The sequence below is a fragment of the Carcharhinus amblyrhynchos genome, chromosome 3 (genome assembly GCF_965287045.1).
Source record: "Carcharhinus amblyrhynchos chromosome 3, sCarAmb.v2.hapA, whole genome shotgun sequence".
Taxonomy (NCBI): domain Eukaryota; kingdom Metazoa; phylum Chordata; class Chondrichthyes; order Carcharhiniformes; family Carcharhinidae; genus Carcharhinus; species Carcharhinus amblyrhynchos.
Window position 1 is genome coordinate 17094257 of NC_137326.1, and position 23096 is coordinate 17117352.

Genomic DNA, 23096 nt, shown 5'->3' on the forward strand with positions numbered 1-23096 from the left:
TCAATTTACATGACACCATATCACTCAGAACATCTCAATGCTTCATAAAGGGTTAATTAATCTCTTTGGACTACAGCAACTGTGATAAATGTGCAATGTTTGTTGTGGTGTTGGTTGGGGTGGAGGAGTAGTGTAGGCAGTACTGTTCTCAGCTCCTGTATGTAGTGCCATTAATAACAAACAGCTTCCGTCCACATAATACCTTTAACATAGAAAATGGCCCAGGTTTCATGGAGGAGTCAAAATGAACAAGTGCTTAAGCAGGGGACTGGAAAAGATTATTAAAAACAGGGTTGGGCTTAAAAGCATGTTTAAAGGCTTCAAGAAGTGAAACAGATAGAGAGGGAATCCAAAGAATTATATCTGAGACAATTGACAAGTCCACCACAGATCGTGGAAGGGAACAAGAGGATTGACAGTGGGGTGGAAGGTTAAGAACTGTCTACCATTTTATCACTCTCCTTGACAACTGTCCACCAATTCTATTGATCTCCTTGATAACTGTCACTGACTCTACAGCTCTCCTTGGCAACTGTCCACAGACTCTATTGCTGTCCTTGGCCACCATCTGAGGCTGAGCCAGACTGTTTACAGTCTCGGTGTCAAAACTAACCCTCAGATGAATTTCTGACCATATATCTACCATCACTAAAGTCCATTAATTTCCACCTCCACAACATCAACCAACTTCACCCCTGTTTCAACTCATCTACTGCTGAAACCCTCATACATGCCTTTGTCACCGTAAGCCTTTTCTATTCCAATGCATTCCTGGTCGATCTCCCTCCATTAACTTGGGGCAATCCAAACTCTGTCATCTGTGACTCACAGCAGCTACTCCTGTTCCTGTGTGCTCACTGATCTGCACTGTTTTCTCATTAATCATCTCTCTTTTCAAATCCTACAATGGTCTCATCCCTCCCGATCTCTACTATTCCCTCCAGCCCCAAAACTCTGTGATATTATCTAATTCTGAGCATCACTGATTTTAATTGCTCCTTCATTGATGACCATGCCTTCAGCTACCTAGGCCCTAAGCTCGGGAATTCCCATGCTAAGCCTCTCCACCTCTCTTTCCTCCTTTTAGATCCTTCTTAAAACCTGCGTCTTGGACCAAATATTTGTTCCTGTCTCCCAATATTATCTTTTGGGCCTTAATGTCAAATCTTTGCTTTTTAACACAACTGTGAAGTGCCTTAAGACATATTCCTTTGTTAAAGGCAATATATAAAAGAAAGTTATTTTGCTAAGGTAAGTGCATCCTTCTGGTATGCTTCAAATGGCTGAGAAGATCAGTTTGCAGTATTCTTTGGGGTACAACGGAATGAAACACTTCCATCAACACCAATATATCGGTCTAAATTATGTTCTCAGGTTCCAAAGTTGAATTGAATTGAATTGATTTATTATTGTCACACGTATTGGGATACAGTGAAAAGCATTTTTCTTGCGTACTATACAGACAAAGCATACTATTCATTGAGTGCATAGGGGAGAAGGAAAGGATAAGGTGAAGAATATGGTGTTGCAGTTACTGACAGGATGAAGAGAAACATCAACTTAATGTGTGATAAGACCATTTAAAAATCTGATGGCAGCATGGAAGAAGCTGTTCATTTGGTTGGTACTTGTTTTCAGACTTATGTATCTTTTCCCCGATGGAAGAAGGTGGAAGAGATTATGGCCAGCATTTGTGGGGTCCTTCATTACGCTGGCTACTTTCCCAAGCAGCTGGAAGCCTGGACAGAGTCAATGGATGGGAGGCTGGTTTGCATGATGGACTGGGCTATGTTCACAACCCTTTGCAGTTTCTTGCGGTCTTGGACAGAGCAGGAGTCATACCAACCTGTGATACACCCAGAAAAGATGCAGTGGCACAGTGGTTAGCACTACTGCTCATAGCGCCAGTTCCCGGCTTGGGTCATCATCTGTGCAGAGTTTGCACATCCTCTCTGTACCTTTGTGTGTTTCCTCCAGGTGCTCTGGTTTCCTCCCACAGTCCGAAAGACGTGCTGGTTAGGTTCATTGACCGTGCTAAATTCTCCCTCAGTGCATCCGAACAGGCATTTTTGATAGGCAAGGGGATTAAGGGTTACGGGGAGAGGGCGGGAATGTGGAGCTGAGACACGACAGATCAGCCACGATCTGATTGAATGGCGGGGCAGGCTCGAGGGGCTAGATGGCCTACTCCTGCTCCTATTTCTTGTGTTCTTATGTTCTCATGACTAGGGGATTTTCATTGTAAGTTCATTTCAGTGTTAATGTAAGCCTTTTTGTGATACCAGTAAATAAACTTAAAACTTACTGTGGTACATCTGTAAAAGTTGATGAGAGTCGTAGCGGAAGTGTCGAATTTCTTTAGCTTTAGAAGTTGGGCTAAACACTTGATTTTCTGACTCAAGGGCATGAATGCTATCGGCTAATCCAAGTTGGCAGCCAGTACATAAACAATATAATTTATTCTTATTATAAAGTTCCTGCATTCAGGTTTTTTTTTATCTCTTACGACACGCTGCAGTTGATTTTATGTATATTAAGCTGTCTTTCCGAGATCAGGATGATTTGTTTTGATGGAGTCAGATTGAAATCTTTAATGTCAGCAGTTTTGATGATGTAATTCTCTTGCAGGCCAGCACTAATTTATCGCTTGAAAGTAAAGTCAACGTGTCAGAAGCTGAGAGCATTCTTCAATATCAGCAATATATTTTTGGTGACTTTACTGAGAGACTGTGGGCATACTTGACTATTCAACAGCTCTTAAAACAAAGGTAAGTTTGATTCCTTGCTTTCTGTAAAATTGCACCATTGATGATTAGCAAGAAAAAAACAGCAGAATTCATGTTTGAATCGATTACTGAGTAGCTTAACATGGATGACACGATAAGCTTTGATCATAAAAAGAAAATGTAATATTGTACCTTTAAGAAATATATTTATAAATGTTTCTTGGAAGAGGCAGTACTTTGTTATAAGGAGTTGATTTGTCTGAAAAAAGCCATGTAGCTCTATGCTGAGATTGCAGGATAACAACTCATTTTAATTAATGGCATGTTTGGCTAAACAGAGTTAATGCATTTATGTTTACTTAGGTTGCCCCTGGGGTTACAGGGTAGTTTTGATTAAGTTGATTGACAGGGACCAAGTCGTGCTAATGGGAGGAGCTAAGCTTGTACCAAAGATATACAGATTCTCTTTCATTTTTAAAGAACAAGCAGTTTCTACTTCGTTATGAAAGAAGCAGACATGTCTCTCTTTTTCACTCTCTCTCTGGAGATTGTCTGGGAGCTCAAGGGTTGGCAACATAAGTACAAGCACATTAGCCTATAAGTTGCTAATTAAATTTGAAAAGACGTTTACGTCTGTAAGAGGAATATTGCTTGAATTGGAACGCATAGAGATAGATTTGCAGTAGTTAGGAATCATATCTTGTCATGTAAGTATTATTCAGTTGTTAAATGTTAAGCTAGTTCATTTGTTATAGTTAAACTGTTGTTAAATAAAATTTGTTTTGACAAAACAGTGTGTAGGTAGAATCGCATTCCGTAGTGGACATGCTTCTGTCTGCATCAATGGGAACAAAATAGAAATGGTTGAGAATTTCAAGTTTTTAGGTGTCCAGATCATCAACAACGTGCCCTGATCCCCCACCACGCCCCCCCCCACCCCCATGCTGACACTATAGTTAAGAAAGCCCACCAATGCCTGTACTTTCTCAGAAAACTAAGGAAATTTGTCTGCCACGACTCTTAGCAATTTTTACAGTTGCACCATAGAAAGCATTCTTTCCGGTGGCATCACAGCTTGGTATGGCTACTGTTCTGTTCAAGACCACAGGAAACTACTAAGGTTCATGAATGAAGCCCGGTCCATCACTCAAATCAGCCTCACACCCATTGACCCTGTCTAAACTTCCGCTGCCTTGGAAAAGCAACCAGTATGATTAAGGACCCTAAGCAGCCTGGACATACTCTTTTCCATCTTCTTCTGTCTGGAAAAAGATATGAAAGTCCGAGGACTCATGCCAAATGACTCAAAAACAGCTTCTTCCCTGCTGCTGTCAGACTTTTGAATGGACTTACCTCATACTAAGTTGATCTTTCCCTACACCTAGCTATGACTGTAACACTACATTCTACGCTCTCTCCTTTCCTTCTCTATGAACAGTATGCTTTGTCTGTGCAAGAAACAAATTGATAAAATCGATAGCAAGAAGCGATATAAGATCAGAAGGCTTAGAATCTCTATGGGTAGAGTTGAGAAGTCGCAAAGATTAAAAACCCTGATGGGAGTTTTGTACAGACCCCCCCAGCAGTAGTCAGGATGTGGGACAGAAAATAAATCAGGAGATAAAAAAGGCATATAAACAAGGCAATATTACAATAATCATGGGGGACTTCAATATGCAGGTAGACTGGGAAAATCAGGTAGTTAGTGGATCCCAAGAAAAGGAATTTGTGGAATGTCTCAGATTTTTTTTTGGAGCAGCTTGTGACAGAACCTACTGAGGAATAGGCAGTTCTGGATTTGATGATGTGTAAAGAGGCAGATTTGATTAGTGAACTTAAGGTAAAGGAACCCTTAGGGAGCAGTGACCACAATATGGTAGAATTTACCCTGCAGTTTGAGAGGAAGAAGCTGGAATCAGATGTAACAATATTACAATTAAATAAAGGAACTACAAAGACATGAGGAGCTGGCCAGGGAGCTGGAAAGGGAGGCTAGCAGGGAAGACAGCAGAATAGTAATAGCAGGAATTTTTGGGGGTTATTCAGGAAGCACAACAAAAATTCATTCCAAGGAGGAGGAAACATGCTAAGGGGAGGATGAGGCATCCATGGCTCACGAGGAGAGTCAAGGGCAGCATAAAAGCAAAAGAAAAAACATACAAAGTGGCAAGGATTAGTGGGAAGCTAGATGATTGGGAATCCTTTAAAAACGAGCAGAGGACAACTAAGGAAGCAAAAAGGGTGGAGAAGATGAAGTACAAGTGTAAGCTAGATAGGAAGAGTTGTTTCTTGATTTTCAGAAGGCGTTTGACAAGGTACCTCACAAGAGGTTATTACAGAAGGTCAGGGGGCATGGAGTTGGGGGTAAGGTGTTAGCGTGGATAGAGGATTGGTTGTCAAATAGGAGGCAGAGAGTGGGGGTCAATGGGTGCTATTCGGATTGGCGGTTGGTGACTAGTAGAGTGCCCCAGGGGTCGGTGCTGGGGCCTCAGCTATTTACCATTTATATAGATGATCTGGAGGAGGGAACCGAGTGTAGGGTGTCGAAATTTGCTGATGACGCCAAGATTGGCGGAACGGCAAATTGCGCGGAGGGTGTGGAGAGTCTGCAGAAGGATCTAGATAGGCTGGGTGAATGGGCCAGGAACTGGCAAATGGAATTTAATGTTGGTAAATGTGAGGTTGTCCACTTTGGTAGGAATAATGGTAGGAAGGACTATTACTTACGTGGCGAAAAACTGCAGCAGGCGACGGTGCAGAGAGACCTCGGGGTCCTTGTGCATGAGTCGCAAAAACCCAGCTTGCAGGTGCAGCAGGTGGTCAGGAAGGCAAATGGGATGCTGGCCTTCATAGCGAGGGGGATTGAATATAAAAGTAGGGAGGTCTTGCTGCAGCTGTATAGGGCACTGGTGAGGCCGCAGCTAGAGTACTGTGTGCAGTTTTGGTCGCCGCACTTACGCAAGGATATTTTGGCCTTGGAGGGAGTGCAGAGGAGGTTTACTAGGCTGATACCAAAGTTGAAGGGGTTGAGCTATGAGGAGAGGCTGGATAAACTAGGCTTGTACTCGTCAGAGTTTAGAAGAATGAGGGGAGATCTCATTGAGACGTATAAGATGATGAATGGGATGGATAGGATAGAGGTGGAGAGACTCTTCCCACTCAGAAAGGACAGTAGGACTAGAGGGCACAGCCTCAAGATAAAGGGGGGGCAGTTTAGAATGGAGTTGAGGACGAACTTCTTCACTCAAAGGGTGGTGAATCTCTGGAATTCTCTGCCCGTTGAAGTGGTGGAGGCTGCCTCGCTAAATACTTTTAAGACGCGGGCTGATAGGTTTTTGATAGGGAAGGGGATTAAGGGTTATGGGGAGAGGGCGGAAATGTGGAACAGAGACACGACAGATCAGCCATGATCTTATTGAATGGCAGGGCAGACTCGAGGGGCTAGATGGCCTACTCCTGCTCCTATTTCTTATGTTCTTATGTTTCTCAATATATAAAAGGTAAGAGAGAGGGAAAAATAGACAATGGACCATTGGAAAATGAGGCTGGAGAAGTAATAATCAGAAACAAAGCAATGGCAGAGGAACTGAATAGTTACTTTGCATCAGTCTTCACGGTGGAAGACACCAGTGGGGTGCCAGAGTTCCAGGAGAATCATGGAGCACAGGTGAGTGTAGTGGCCATCACTAAGGAGAAGATTCTGGGGAAAGTGTAAAGTCTGAAGGTGGATAAATCACTTGGACCGAATGGACTACACACCAGCATTCTGAAAGAGATAGCTGAGGAAATTGTGGAGGCATTGGTGGTGATCTTTCAGCAATCACTGGAGGCAGAGAGGGTAAACACAGCAAAAAGTCTGACAACACCAGGTTTTAGTCCAACCGATTTATTTGATAATACTCACAAGCGTTCGAGGGGACGATCAAATAAATCGGTTGGACTAAAACCTGGTGTTGTCAGACTTTTTATTGTGTTTACGCCAGTCCAACGCCGGCATTCCCACATCATGGCAGAGAGGGTACCAGAGGACTGGAAAGTAGCTAATGTAACCGCATTTAAGAAGGGAGGGAGGCAGCAGTTAGGAAATAAGAGGACAGTTATCCTGTCTTCGGTTATTGGCATGATTTTAAAGTCCATTATTAAAGATGAGATCGCAGAGTACTTGGAGTACAAAGAACAAAGAACAAAGAACAACACAGCACGGGAAACAGGCCCTTTGGCCCAATGAGCCTGCGCCGCCGTCCCATTGTCTCAGTGACCTATTCATGATTTTAGTCTACGCCTAATGTCCGAGGATCAGGGAGGTCCAATATAGGGACAATTTGTTACCCAATCAATCAGCCTAAAAGCGCATCTTTGGGATGTGGGAGGAAACCGGAGCACCCGGAGGAAACCCACGCAACCACGGGGAGAACGCGCAAAGTACATGGCTTCGTCAAGGTGAGGTCATATCTGACAAATCTGTTTGAGGAGGTAACAAGGAAACTAGATAAAGGAGAACCAGTGAACATGATTTATTTAGATTTCCAAAAGGCCTTTGACAAGGTGCCGTATAGGAGACTGTTAAATAAGAGCCCATGATGTTAAGGGTAAGATCCTGGCATGGATAGAGGACAAGATGACTGGCAGAAGGCAGAGAGTGGGGATAAGGAGGTCTTTCTCAGGATGGCAACCAGTGACTAATGGTGTGCTTCAGGGGTTGGTGCTGGGACCACAACTTTTCACAATATACATTAATGATTTGAAAGAAGGAGCTGAAGGCACTTCTGCTAAGTTTGCAGATGATACAAAGATATGTAGAGGGACAGATAGTATTGAGGAAGCGGGAGGCTGCAGAAGGACTTAGGTTAGGAGAGCGTACAAAGAAGCAGCAGATGGAGTACAATGTGGAAAAGTGTGAGGTAATGTACTTTGGAAAGAGGAGTGGAGGCTTGGACTATTTTCTAAATGGGGAAATGCTTAGGAAATCGGAAACACAAAGCGACTTGGGAGTCCTTGTTCAAGATTCTCTTAAGGTTAATATGCAGGTTCAGTCGGCAGTTAGGAAAGCAAATGCAATGTTAGCATTCATGTCGAAAGGGCTAGAACTTGATTTGATTTGATTTGATTTATTATTATGACATGCAATGAAAAGTAGGTTCTTGCACGCTATACAGAAAAAACATACCATTCATAGAGAAGGAAAGGAGAGAGTACAGAATGTAGTGTTACACTCATAGCTCGGGTGCAGAGAAAAATCAACTTAATGCAAGGTAAGTCCATTGAAAAGTCTGACATCAGCAGGGAAGAAGCTGTTCTTGAGTCAGCTGGCAGATTTTTGTATCTATTTCCCGAAGGAAGAAGGTGAAACAGAGAATGTCCAGGTTGCGTGGGGTCCTTAATTATGCTGGCTGCTTTGCCGAGGCAGCGGCAAGTGTAGACAAAGTCAATGGATGGGAGGATGGTTTGCATGATGGAGTGGGCCATTCACAACCTTTTGTAGTTCCTTGTGGTCTTGGACAGAGCAGGAGCCATACCAACCTGTGATACAACCAGAAAGAATGCTTTCTATGGTGCATCTGTAAAAGTTGGTGAGAGTTGTAGCTGACATGCCAAATCTCCTTAGTCTTTTGAGAAAGTAGAGGCATTGATGGGCTTTCTTTACTATAGTGACAGCACGGGGGGACCAGGACAGTTATTGGTGATCTGGATACCTAAAAACCTGAAGCTCTCGATCAGTTCTACTTCATCCCTGTTGAGGTAGACAGGGGCATGCTCTCCTTTATGCCTCCTGAAGTTGATGACAATCATCTTCATTTTGTTGACATTGAGGGAGAGATGATTGTTGCTGCACCAGTTCACCAGATTCTTTAAACCATTCCTGCCATTGTTTGAGGTCTGACCCACTACGGTGGTGTCATCAGCAGACTTGGAAATCAAATTGGAGAGGAATTTGGCCACACCTCATAAGTGCATAAGGAGTATAGTAGAGGTATCGTACAAGAGGAGGGATATACTTCTGAAGCTGTAAAAGGCTCTGGTCAGACCCTATTTGGAGTATTGTAAGCAGTCTTGGGCCCTGCATCTTAGGACGGATGTGCTGGCCTTGGAGAGGGTCCAGAGGAGGTTCACAAGAATGATGCCTGGAATGAAAAGCTTGTTGTTTGAGGGACGTTTGAGGACTCGGTTTGTACTCATTGGAGTGTAGAAGGATGGGGGGATCTTATTGAAACTTACAGGATGCTGTGAGACCTGGATAGAGTGGACATGGAGAGGATGTTTCCACTTGTAGGAAAAACTACAATCAGAGTGCACAACTTCAGGCTAACGGGATGATCCTTTAAAACAAAAACAGAAGGAATTTCTTCAGCTAGGGAGTGGTGAATCTGTGGAACTTTTTGCCGCAGAAGGCTGTGAAGGCCTGGTCATTGAGTGTCTTTAAGACAAAGATCAATGGGTTCTTGATTAATAAGGGGATCAGAGGTTTTGGGGCAAAGGGAGGAGAATGGAGATGAGAAAAATATCAGCCATGATTGAATAGCGGAACAGACTCAATGAGCCTACTAGCCTAATTCTGCTCCCATGTCTTATGGTCTAACAACACTTTTCACTGTATACTAATACATGTGACATTAATAAATCAAATCAAAACATCATATCCTCACATTAATGCCAAAATAGCAAATCACTGGGGTCTAGTTGCACTTCATAATATACCTTGGGGTTTCTGATCCATCCCCTAACATAACAAACAGACAAAAACAGCTCACAATCCTTGCAATCTGTTCCAATTTTTCAGAATTTCAGCTAGTGGAAGAGAAAAGAAAAAACTATCAGACAGAGCTTTGGAGCTGTCGCTAAAGTACAACTTTGTAACACCGCTAACATCTATGGTTCTAACTAAACCAGAAGAGGATGAAACGGATGTAATCCTCGTGCCTGACAAACCCATTTGTATTGGTAACCTAATTGCTTCATTGAAATCACTCATTTTTGGATGTGATTTATATTTTGACACTTTATAGTTTTTGCAGAGGAAATAATCATTGTAGAAAATATTTTGAGAATGATCTCAAAATTACTTTTGGTCAATACAGCTGTGGGACTTAGTAGGTTCACAAGACATTCTTCGTACTAATTTAAAACTTCAAACGATAATTTAATCATTGGTTTGTCATGGGAATTTCTAAACTTGTATATTGTATTTTTGCGCTTACCATGAATGTATTAATTAACCACAACGACAGTGCAGAGAGCAATATCTAAAGTAACATGTTTGACTTGGGATGGATAGAAAGTCTAAATGAGCATTTATTTGGGGGGCAGGCACATTCAATCAGAAATCAATACCAAATTTGTTTCCTACCTGAAATCATGATGTGGAGATGCTGGCATTGGATTAGGGTGAGCACAGTAAGAAGTCTCTCAATACCAGGTTAAAGTCCAACAGGTTTATTTGGAATCATGAGCTTTCGGAGTGCAGGTCCTTCATCAGAAGAGTGTCGCCTCTGAAAGTGTGTGATTCCAAATAAACCTGCGAGACTTTATCCCGGTGTTGTGAGACTCCTTATTGTGCCTGCCTGAAGTAGCAACTAGATGAGGATTTAGGATGTTTGACAAACAACTAGGCCTAAGTTTCCACACTGGGCTTCGTCCTTAAGCAGAACCTTCACCCACCAACTTTCTGCTGAAGTGTGCAGCAGCAAGCTGCTGAAGTGGCACATAAATAGGAAAATGGGGCCTCTATCCAACCAATCTACACGGCCGTAAGGTTGCACTTTCACAAACTTCATTGATCCTCACAAAAGCTCCCAAAATGTCTCTGCCTAGGAACTTCACTCATCATGAGGTGATTCCACACTCGGAGCCCTGATTGCTTACAGGGGCCATGTGACCCTTACTCTGCTGTGTTGCTCTGAAAGGGACAATTGCCACAACCAACTGAGGCCCTTTATCCACTTGCGGAAAGATAAAAACAATACTGCTCGTTACCAAGGCTCTGCAGGCTAAGTGGTGGACTGATCACATTAAACTCAGCATGTAAGGAGGCAATCACTCGGCTTCAGGGATCTGTATTCATGACTTGTCTCAATAAGTTAACTAGGTCGCTATAATGGATAGTTCATGTATGATTTTGTGCAACTTCTGAAGATCTTCCCAACCTCACCCCGGATCATCAGCCTTCGCTCCCATGCCCTGATACTAGGCCCCTTCTCCTGATCATTGACCCCTTCTTCCCTCATCCTCCGATCATTGGCACCTTCCTACCATCTCCCCAACAGTCTGAGCATGGTGCCAAACTGATGGTGCCAGCCTATGTTAAAGGGCATTGCCAAGCCACTCCTGGCCATGTCTTTCTTCCGTGGGGCTATACTTACCTTTATGACCCCGGGGAGACCCCCATGATAGTCAAATGACAAGGTGAACCTATTGTAAATAGTACTGTTATGACGTCACATCGGCACCTGCTGGATATCTGGTGAGAGGGGACGTTCACTAGTGACAAGATAATGTATCAAAATGAGCTTTCTTTGGCCCTGCGATATATTTCACACCAATCCACCGGCAAGGAGTCAGTAAGATCGGAACTTGAAATCTCACCGGTGTGAATCATGTTCTCTGGGTCCTGAGCACACGCCACCATTTTTGCAGACAGAGAGTGCAGGCTCAAAATTTCCCCCACAATATATGCTCCCATCTCTCTTAATAGCAATTGCTTGTGTGCGGAACTTTAAAACCCTTTCTGCTGCTTTAACATTTATTGCATCAGTTGTCTGATGCTACCTGAAGTTCAACTGCTAGACTTCATGGAGTACATACAATCATTTCACAGGAGACTCTTGTTCACATGCATATTTGCACAAACCATCCGTTCACATGATCTTCCTTGAAGAATTCAGGGATAGTTGAGTTCCGAAAGATGAATGCATAATGGTACAGTGCATACACAAGCTGGTAACTGTTTCAACAAGTGTAAAAGAAACTCTGACTTAATTTCCTTCATAGATCCCTACAGTGCAGAAAGAGGCCCTTCGGCCCATCGAGTCTGCACCAAACACAATCCCACCCAGGCCCTATCCCCATATATTATACCCACTAATCCCTGCTACCCTGGACACTAAGGGGCAATTTCTTAGCATGGCCAATCAACCTAACCCACACATCTTTGGACTGTGGGAGGAAACCCACAAAGACACAAGGAGAATGTGTAAACTCCACACAGACAGTGACCTGAGCCAAGGATCGAACCCAGAACCCTGGCGTTGTGAAGCAGCAGTGCTAACCACTGTGCTATGGTGCTGCCCATGGTCCAAGACAGATTCCATGCATACAAAATTTCAGCGATGTCGAAACTTAGCCCCATATATAATTCTGCTGAAGCTCAATCTACCTTCACCTGTGATTCTTGAAGTAGATTTCTTACTGATATCTGTCCAATAGTTATCCCTCGGACATGCTAAAATATAGATGATCCGAGTTTTATCTCATTGATATTCATTCCCTATATTACAACATTTCAACGCATGCCTCGTTGGCTGTGAAATGCTTTGGGACCAGAATTTTCTGGCTGTTTATGCCCCATCGCTGCTGCAAGCAAGGATGGAGAATTTGGCATTCAGCCAAATCTCCATTCACTGCAGCAGGACCAGAAAATCCCGCTGGTGTGAACGGCCAGAAAATTTCACCCCAGGCAACCAGGTTGGAAAAGGTGCTATATAAATTCAAGTTCTTCCTTTATTGATGTGGACGGAACCAAACAAAATCTTCAGCATGCATACTTGCAGATTAATGTAATGTAACTTGCAATTTGGTAGAACTGAGGAATAATAAATTGCTAAATTCAAAACATCTTATTTTAAATTAAATGGTCACAGAATTGGTTCTGTAATGGTGCTATGAACAGTAGTACAAATAAATCTAAGAAGACTAACAAATTCTCTTTGGTCTAGCAATACCCCGAAAAGAGGAAACTCAAAGACCTTGCCCTAGTTTGCGAGTTTTCGCTCCATCAGAAGGTTCCTCTATATCACAACGTTCCGCTACTTCACAACATGTTTCAGCTGCGCAAGGACTGAATCCTAAATTGAGTTATTTTTTATCTGGTAAGTTTTTTTTCAAATACATGCAGTAAATTTGTTAGAAGAATTATTAATCAGGAACTTCCCCCATGTTACTTTAAGCACATATGGTAAGCCCATATATTTTCCATACTGCTGCTTTAAGATAATTACGCAGAAATATACAAGCTAAACTTTCCAGTTTAAGTATATAAATTGTTGTCTTTATTCCTCAAAAAATATTGATAGTGTTCGTTCTGTTTCTAAGTCCAGGTCGTATAAAAAAATGAGTATGGTATACATTAAGGCAACAACGAAGATCAAATTTGAAAGTCATATAACAAACAGACAAGAGTTTTATTTAAATCTTCAGCAACAACATATTAACAAGAAACAGCAAAGAGATTTTTTTCAAAAATATTTACAAAAATTGCCATGTGATAAACACCCTGCATAATGTGACATTGATCACTTGGTGTTGTCCATTAATTCTTTACAAGCATACAAATGATCGGTTTTTCTAAAACCTTTCCATGCTGATAGAAAACGTTGATGCCAAAACATTGAATATATTAAAGAGGGGCCTAGATATAGCTCTTGGGGAAAATGGGGCCAAAGGTTATGGGGAGAAAGCAAAATTAGGTTATTGAGTTGGATGATCAGCCATGATTGCAATAAATGGGAGAGCAGACTTGAGGGGCCAAATGGCCTCCTCCTGCTCCTATCTTCTATATTCCTATGTTTTTATGTAACATCCTTTGTAACATGAATTGCATTATCAAACTTTTCCCCTTCTAATCTTGTCATGTTAAATGAATATTTAAAAATAGACATTGTAATGTATGTTCCTACAGTGAGCAAGACATCATGGGGCAAATTTTACTGCCCCAACCACAATGGGAATTGGAAGGGGTGAGGGGCAAACCATAGAAAGATCTGTTGACCTTGGGCAGGATTTTCTAGTTTCAGGGCGAGCGTGGCCGGAAAATCCCACCCCAAGTATTTTGATCTATTTTGTTGTCTTTACTTGGGAATCATGCTTCAACTTTCAAACAACTTTGTTTATCTCAGATTTTATAAAGATCAGCATCACCATCGTTTAAAATACCTCCAAATTCAAACATCAGCTTGTGTATGTGATATTCATCAAAGAAACATTCCTTCAGGACACAACACAAAAAATATGAAATGAACTAAACTTTAATCATATCCCATTGTAACCATCTGACTATTCCTATACTGGTGTGGCAATGACAGTGATCTGTAGCTATACTTCTACATCTTAAATACATTCTGACCTCTTCTTCCCTAAATCATGGCATGAACTATGACTTCTGGCTGAAATTGTAGAACCATGGAATGGCTCCAGCATTGAAAAAGGCCATACGGCCCATTCTGTCAGCTCATTGCAAGAACAACTCAGTTAGCCTCACTGCCTTCAAATTATTTCTCTTCAGGTGCTGATACAGTACCCACTTGAAAGTCATGATCAAACTGACCTCCACTACAATCTCAGACAGTGCATTCACAATCCTAACCAGTTATTGTGTTAAAAAGGCTTAACCTCATCATCGACTTCTGACATTCAATCTTTAATTGGTGCCTTCTTGTTCTCAATCCTTCTGTCAATGGGAACTGTTTTTCCATATCTACTGTGTCCAGACCCCTCATGACTTTGAAAACTAATTTCCATTCGATCTGCTCTAAGAAGAGCATCCTGGTTTATCCAATCTATCCATAGAGCAGAAATCCCTCATAAACCTTCTCTTGCTAATGCATTTGTATTCTTCCCAAAATTGTCAATTGTTGTAAAAACCTATCTGGTTCACTGATGTCCTTTAGGGAAGGAAATCTGCCATCCTTACCTGGTCTGACCTACATGTGACTCCAGAGCCACAGCAATGTGGTTGACTCTTAAATATCCTCAGGGATAGGCTGGTCCAGCCAGCCACGCCCACATCCCATGAATGAATAAAAAAAAGTTTTAAATGTGATGCCAGAATTGAACATTCAGCAGCATTTTCACCAAGTCAGGATGACCTTGAGAGCCCTTTAAAATTGGCAGGCTGTTCCAGATTCCAGGACTCCTGACCCAATTTCTGGACTATCTGATATTTGGGAATGTCTCTAAAGAGTGCTGGTTGGTGTGTGTCAAAAGCCTGCACCTGGCATTCCTGACCTAGTCAGCTCCATTGTGAAGAAGGCATGCCCTACTCCTCCATAGTTTTCATTGAATTGGGCCAGGTTTTTAAAGTGTCATGATTCATGCCCCCATTGTCACTGTGTGGAATCAATGTGCCCTGTAGTGACAATAATTTGTATAACAAAAAGCTTTAAAAACAGTCATTCATTCATTACTTTCCTCTCTGTTAAAAATAATTCATTTCACTACAGGACAATAAAAATGTCAATTATCCACACCCATTAAAATATCAAGATTTGAAACTCCAAGCCCTTGAAATCTTTCAACCTTGTATAAATAAACATTGTGAAATGGACAGCAGAGATCAGTGAGCCAGAGCTGTTAATCAAACAATATTTCCTGTGGATCTTGGGTATACTCAGAGTAATGGGTTTCTGGGCTTTCAATCAAGTCTCATTATGTATTCGGGGGTGGTGGTGAGGAGTTATGTAGATAGGTGGGTGGAGGGACATAAATAAGGCCTTTTCAAGTCAATTTTTAAAAGGCATTTTCATGCAGATTAAGGTTCATGACTTGCCCAACTCCATGAAGATGGAGGACTAGGATTATCTCCACGATGGAGCTTGCCAGGTTGGGAGTGTTGGATGCGGGGGCTTTTGACTTCACCCTTTAAAGGCATTCCCAAAAATCACACAGCCCAGGAGTGAATTTGGGAATTCCTGAATTGAGACCTGCCATACATTTTTAGAGGATCATGGGTCTTCCCAACTGGGTGAAAATCCAGCCACACATCTCTATTTATAAAGTCCTGGATCCCATATACTTTATTAACTACTTTCTCAAACTTTCTTGACAGCTTCAATGATTTGCATACTTTTATTCCCAAGACTCCTCTGCTTCTGTGGGCCTTGTAAAACGTGTCTATTGTTTATATTGCCTCTCTCCACTTTTGTTAATGTCAGAAACTCCAAGGTATATTGTGAAATTAGATTAGACCCCAACTATTTGTTATCTTGGCATTAATTTGAGACATGATTTATCACTCCAGGCAATCCTACTGACAAATTGGGAAACTGTATCAAAACAAACTTTATTTAACAACACAGCTTAAGTGTAACAAATGAATTAGCTTAAAAGTTAACAATTGAACAATACTTAAACATGACAAGATGTAGTTTTAATTGCTAACCTATTCCTATGAGTTCCAATTCAAGCAATATTCCTCTTATAGACTTAAAACATGGCTTCAAAAATCAGTTAGCAACACACAGACTTAAGTGATCGAACTTGCTAACAATCCTAGAGCTCTGAAGAGCGAGAGCATGACAGAGAGACACTTGTTTTCTGACAGCCCCAAACAGCAACCTCCAGAGAGAGAGAGAGAAAAATACACCTCTTGCTTCTTTCAGGACCAGGCTAAAACTGACTGTTTTCAAATAAAAAAGAAGCTGTGAATCTTCCCTGCAAGCTTAGCTCCTCCCATTAGGACATGGTTCTCTCTTGTCAATCTCATCAAACCCAACTCTGAACCCCCAAGGGAAACCTAGGTCAACTAGAATGCATTTACACACTATCAGCTAAAATCAGTCATTTTTCTCCATACTCAACATTTGAGCTACCTGTTACCCAGATAAATTGTTACCATATAAAACAGCTGAATTTTAAGCTGAATTTTAAAAATGCCCCTTGCAAGAATCATGATAAAAATACATTTCTTAGAGGCACTGCATTATCACACATTGCCACTCTTCCTTTGCAAGAAGTTTGTACTCCTATTTGTTTCTTTTACCCTGGTACCTGTGAGGAAATATGATTGAAATACACCTTTACAATTATAGAAATGACTGTTTACTTCTCTCGTTATCTTAGTTTCCAAAACTATTGCTGCTCTCAACACCTGAACCCCCAGGAAATTTATTGGCATTACTTATTATTTATGTTATTTATATGTTCTGTACTATAGATCTCTAGCTCTGTATACCCATCAGATAGCTTCAGAAGCATGTGAATTTTGAGAGTCTTCCTCTCCCTTTCCATCCTCTGGCATTTAGTCACCCAAGTCCTTTCTTCAACCTATTCTCCAGCTGTCTAATGATTATTCCTGTAGTCTACCTTCTAACAAATGTTCTGCTATCTCATAGAGTGAAGTCATAGAGTCATAAAGGTTTACAGCATGGAAAAAAGCCCTTCAGCCCAACTTATCCAGTCTGCCCAGTTTTTACCACTAAGCTAGTCCCAATTCCCTGCATCTGGCCCAATCCCTCTACATCCATCTTATCCATGAAACTGACAAATGTTTTTCAAAAGACAAAATTGTATCTGCCTTACTACTACCTCTGACATCCAGACACTCACCACCCTCTGAATGAAAAAATTACCCCTCTGGACCTTTTGCATCTCTCCCCTTAAACCTATGCCCTTTAGTTTTAGACTCCCCTACCTTTGGGAAAAAATGTTGACTACCTATCTGATCTATGCCCCTCATCATTTTATAACCCTCTATAATGTCTCCAAATATTGGACAATGTCTCCAAATATTTCCAGGCAGGACTAGCACCTACTCCCGGTTGAGCAGAACCTCAAATTTAAAATTCTCATTCTTATTTTCCAATCCTTCCATCGTCTCCCCACTCCGTACCTCTAGAAATCAGCTCCAGCCTCCCAATACCTGCTCTCATCTCCACTGTTTTCTGTTTGTTCCAGTTAAATCTTCTAAGCCCACAAAATAAACATTCACACACCACCCTTGCTGACCTTGCTGATTCAGGGCATTTTTATCTCAGCGCTTGACTTCTACTTAGATCAAACTCCTTTATTTACTTTCACTTGGCTAACAACCCACTGACAGCTTCTCACTCAGTGAAGCTGAGAAATAGATATGATACATTCTAATCAAATCCTATCGTGACAACAGAAGCAAAGGAAATGGATTGTTAGCTACAGATAGTCCTTTTCCGTCATTCTCAGAATTAGAATTTGCATCCATTAAATGAATTTATCTCCATCATTGTATCTTATCCAAAATAAAACATTGCGTGATGAGTAACGAAACTTAAACAACTTACGTCTAAAATAATAGGGGCTGAAAATGTTCTTGCCCCATTTTTTGGATGTGTTGGTGAGGGGCAGGGTCACAATTTGTGACCTCCCAGTTCCATTGGAATATTGTAGCATTTGAACTTGATGCTACCAGAGGCGAGTTTGAGCCCACGATCTCTGTCTGTGCGTATGCTGCCATACCCAAGTTCGGAGAGCGTGCTTCATGCTGGCTATCTGGCATGCTGAAGAAGCTGCTGATAGTGTTACCATGAACCTCTTGCTTCTAACTTCCATTAAATCAATACTTTGCTTGTGATTTCCTGCTTTGACTTTGAAGAACTGATGCTTACCCTGTCAAAGCAGCCCAAGGAGGAAGATAGAGAGCAACACTCCAGCATTAATGAAGAAACTCTAATACCTGCAGCCCAACTTAGTTACTGGCACTGCGTATAGCTTGGAGTTCAGCATGTGATGGGTTATCCAAATTTTAGACAGGCCAGGGGTAAAAGAAGGTTCACTTGACAGCACATTGGAAGATAAGGTTGCAGACAGGTCCTGCTGCAGGGGACTAAGCTAAGAATCTCAGTGGGTGGCATATAAGACCTCACTGATGGGCATGTACACCCATATGTGAGTGCATTGATTGGCCTCTCAAACAGCCACCTATCTTTGTCGAGGGACATGGAGGAGTCTGGCCGCCACCTGATAGAGGGCATCATTCAAGCTTAATTTCATCGCAGATGTCTTTCTGATGTAGTTAGTCTAATTCCCTGCCACCACTACTCTCATACCTGTCCGAACGTTTTGTGTGGACAAGTCAGGTGGTCCTCTGCCATCCTGTTGAGTGTGCAGCGACAATCTCGACAGATTGAGGAACTCACCAAAAATAATTCAGAGTACTTCCAGGTACTCTTAATAGCGGATGATTGAGAATAGATTGATAGTAGTTGGCTGGATTGGATTTGTCCTGCTTTTTGTGTACAGGATATAGCTAGGCTATTTTTCACACTGTTGGGTAAATGTATTTGTTGTATCTGTAATGGAACAATTTGGTTAGGGGTACAGCTAGTTCTTGAGCACAAGTCTTCAGTACTACAGCCAAGATGTTGTGAGGTCCCATAGTCTCTGCTAAGTTATTTGCTCAATGCTTATTTTTCGTTGACTATTTGACAAATGAAATACCTGGACGTTCATGGTACAAATCAGGTATTTTGTCATTGCACTAGCCAACAGGACAATGTGGTATCAGGATATAGCATTTTCACAGCCTTCCAGCACAAGCGGGCACACAGCATAGTGTACAGTATTCCCTAGCTAATCAGATGAGAGTGTTCATTGCCATTGTTGGAGGCGGCACAGTGGAACGTTATTACTGTCTCTAGATCTTCAGTCGAGCCATGGTGCATGCCAAGAGCAGTCAATATTTCTAACTGATATAATTTCCATGCAGATGTATAACATCCAATCAAGCACACGATCACACATCATTTCTTGTCTTTATTCCCTTTCAATCTGTAAATTCAAATATATTTGCTGGGTTTTGATGGTGATGTCAATTTTTTTTCAAAGAACAAATGAATCTTTGGGAACCTTTGAAGAAACATGTTCATGTTTGTAATTTGAAATTGCACAACACTTTGTGCACCAACCATTTAGGAAAAGAATTTCTTGATGACCTTCAGCGCAGCTCTAGTTTGATTTGTTGATGCACAGTGATGCAACGTTAACAAATATGTTGATGGATTAATGATTGAATTTGTCCAGTTGCTAATCATTTTCCAAAATGCAGTGACCCTGCCAATAAACATACTTGCAGTTAGGCACAAAAGTCAGTTATTTTATTCTGTAAAATACAGCACTGAAGCTCTGATCACAGATACTTGTCAAGTTACACACAGAAATGGATTATGTTATAATATATAGCATTTACATATAGAGCGTTCATACAAATGAATATTAACAGCTTGGTTTAATTTGAGCTTTACATAATCCATTTAAGCATTGACTTGCATAAAGTGTATTTAATTCCAGATTTTTCCTAAGGGTGTCAGCAGGTTTACTCATAAGCCAAAATTTTAGTAACTGACTTACAGCACTAAGCAGTGTTAAAAATCTATATTGTAAGATCACAATTTGTATTTGTTAATATGTTAATGGTTATAATGAATAATCCAGTTAGAATTCCTATAATCATTTAATTGATTCATTATAATGTAATGCCATCACTCACAGTCCTGAGGTGGCCTAATGTTGGTATTACACATAGTGAACAGCAGCAAGCAAGCACAAACTGTTAGTCTAAGCGTCCTCCTATCCATGACTTTGTTTTGATTTGATTTATTATTTTCACATAGATTCCTACAGTGCATAAGGAGGCCATTTGGCCCATTGAGCCTGTCCCGACCACAATCCCACTTTCAGGCCCTATACCCACAACCCTACACATTTATCCCATTAATCTCTCTAACTTACACATCCTGGGACACGAAGGGGCATTTTAGTATGACCAATCAACCTAACCTGCAGATCTTTGGTGTGTGGGAGGAAACCGGAGCACCGGAAGAAATCCACGCAGAGATGGGGAGAATGTGCAAACTCCATACATACAGTGACCCAAACTGGGAATTGAACCCAAGTCCCCGGAGCTATGAGGCAGTGCTAACCACTGTGCCACCGTGCCAGCCATGTATACATGTATTCATATACAATGGAAAGTATTATTTCTTGCGCGCTTTACAGACAAAGCATACTGTACGTAAGAAGGAAAGGAGAGAATGTAGAATGTAGTGTTATAGTCAAAGCGAGGGTATAGAGAAAGATCAGCTTAATATAAGGTAAATCCATTCAAAAGTCAGATGGCAGCAGGGAAAAAGTTTTCTAGAGTCGGTTGGTATGTGATCTCAGGTTTTCATTTCTTTTTCCTGATGGAAGAAGGTGGAAGAGAGAATGTCTAGGGTGTGAGAGGCCCTTGGTTATTCTGGCTGCTTTTCCGAGGCAACAGAAAGTGTAGACAGAGTCAATGAAAGGGAGGCTGGTTTGCATGATGGACTGAGCTTTTCTCGTGACTCTGGATTCCAATTGTCGGAATAAAGAGTTATTTAATGGTTTATATCCTTAGCTGGCCTCAAGGCGCCCACATTTTACTTAATAGCTGAATGTACTGACCCATTGTGCGACACAGAAACAGATTACAATGGGTTCTGTTCTGTTATGTAAGATGTAATGCACTTACACAAAATTCAATTTTAAACGAGTTGATGCCCACATTGAAATAATGCAAAAAATGCACTGAGAGTTTGTACAAGAACAGTGACATTTATTCATCCATCTCTTCTGCTATTTCCATGAATAATTCTTATAAGTGAAAAAGTTCATCAATAAGATTTGCTCAGATTTGTATGTCAAATTTAGATAATGGGTTAGGGAATGGTTTCAGTCATTTTCATCTGTTGCAGGATTTTTTGGTATAATCTATATGTAAGGTAGCCACTTTTTTTGTAATTTTGTTTTCTCGAAATGATTAGGTAACACTGTAAAAGCCTATGGCGGGGATTTTCTAGTCCCACTGATAGTCAATGCACTTCTGGCTGGCCTGCAACATCCCCCGCAGGGAGTCCTGCCAAAGTGAGGCCAGAAAATCCCAGCCTATGTTGAGTTTACAGCAGAGAAACAGGCCGTTCAGCCCAACAAGTTTGTGCTGACATTCATGCTCCATACAAACTACCTCCCATGCCATCCCATTCAATCCTATTAACATATATTTCTATTCCTTTCTCCCTCATATAATTACCAAGATTCATTTTAAATGCAGTATTATTACATTTTGGCTAATCCTTGTGGTAGCACATTCCACATTCTTATTGCCTCTTGGGATGAAATTTTTCTCCTGAATCCTCTATTTGATTTATTAGTGACCGACTAAGAGCCGCTAATTTTGGTCTTCCCCACAAAGTGGAAACATTTTCTCTGTTTATCTTACAAAGCCCTTTCATTATCATAAGTATCTTTATTTGGTCATCCCCTCAGCATTCCCTTTTCTAGTGAAGAGTACCCCAGCTGCTTCAGTCTGATACAATCCCAGAATGGAACCGCGGCTCAAAAGATTGTAACTTTTTACTGGTTTTGGAAAATGTGGAGGAACAGAATCACAGGACTGTCGATTAGTTTAATAAGAGTTAAAAAAAAGAAAAGTTTGGTTATAATCCAATACATTCTCACCCTTATCTTCAGAAATGTACACAGATTTTAAGGATAACACAAGTTACAAAATAGATCTGACGGTATAAAGTTTTCAGCAAACACATTGTCCCTTTAAACCCACAGGCTGACTATGATCAGACAATACCCTGCAGCCAAATGGCAGATGACACTCAATCGCTCTTCCATGGATTCCACCTCAAATTCCCCCTGGATAATTGTCATATGAGCGTTTCCAAATTTAACTCTCAAAAAAAAACTTTAAAATCTTCTTCCACACCAATGCTTTCTCTCAACTGTTTTCATCAAGGATTCACCTCCAGGTTTTCCAACTATCCCTTTGAATAAGGCTTCTTCTCCACTATTTTAACATGTTCCTGCCTCCAGATTTTTCAACTCTTCTTTCAGGGTTCCTTTGTCATTGCCACAGTTTCCAAGTTTTTGCACAAAATTCGAATTTTCAATTCCCAGCAGCACATTATTTCTTCAGGAAACTGGAAATAAGGGCACCAAACCTTACAATCACTTCAAATATGTGACTCTTCTATAGCCAACGTCATCAGGCCTTCTTTTCCCAAGTCTGACTTTAACATCCATGAATATTACCCTGTTCCAATAGCAATTCATATTTGTTCCTATTTACTTCAAAATCCCTGGAGCTTCATTTTCATTCTTTTATTTCTAGAACCAACTGTTCTTTAGTTCCTCTGGTGCTTACTTCCATGCCCATTACTCAATTTGCTGCATCTAACTGAGCTAAAAACTTTTCCCTCTCCATCCTTATCACCAACTGCTATGAATTCAGTTAAGCCACAAAAATCCTTCCTACCCGACAGATGCCCTGGTTGCTAAGCAATAACTCATTCCTCTTCCAAAGTTTTATTTACTTTTCATGCTGTGCGCTCTCTCAGCAGAAAAGCAACACAGTTCTAACTGAAACCAAAAAACTCAGAT

At 41.2% G+C, this 23096-nt stretch overlaps 1 protein-coding gene across 1 annotated transcript in view; it reads left to right on the plus strand.

Moving 5' to 3' along the window:
- Positions 1-23096, plus strand: part of LOC145362470 (inter-alpha-trypsin inhibitor heavy chain H3-like) — a 58229-nt gene that overhangs the window by 25915 nt on the left and 9218 nt on the right. The window contains exons 13-17 of the mRNA XM_080218486.1: positions 2629-2768; positions 9505-9659; positions 12656-12808; positions 18703-18851; positions 19015-19042. Of these exons, the coding sequence (XP_080074612.1) occupies positions 2629-2768; positions 9505-9659; positions 12656-12808; positions 18703-18851; positions 19015-19042 (625 nt within the window). The remainder of the gene's footprint in view (positions 1-2628; positions 2769-9504; positions 9660-12655; positions 12809-18702; positions 18852-19014; positions 19043-23096) is intronic.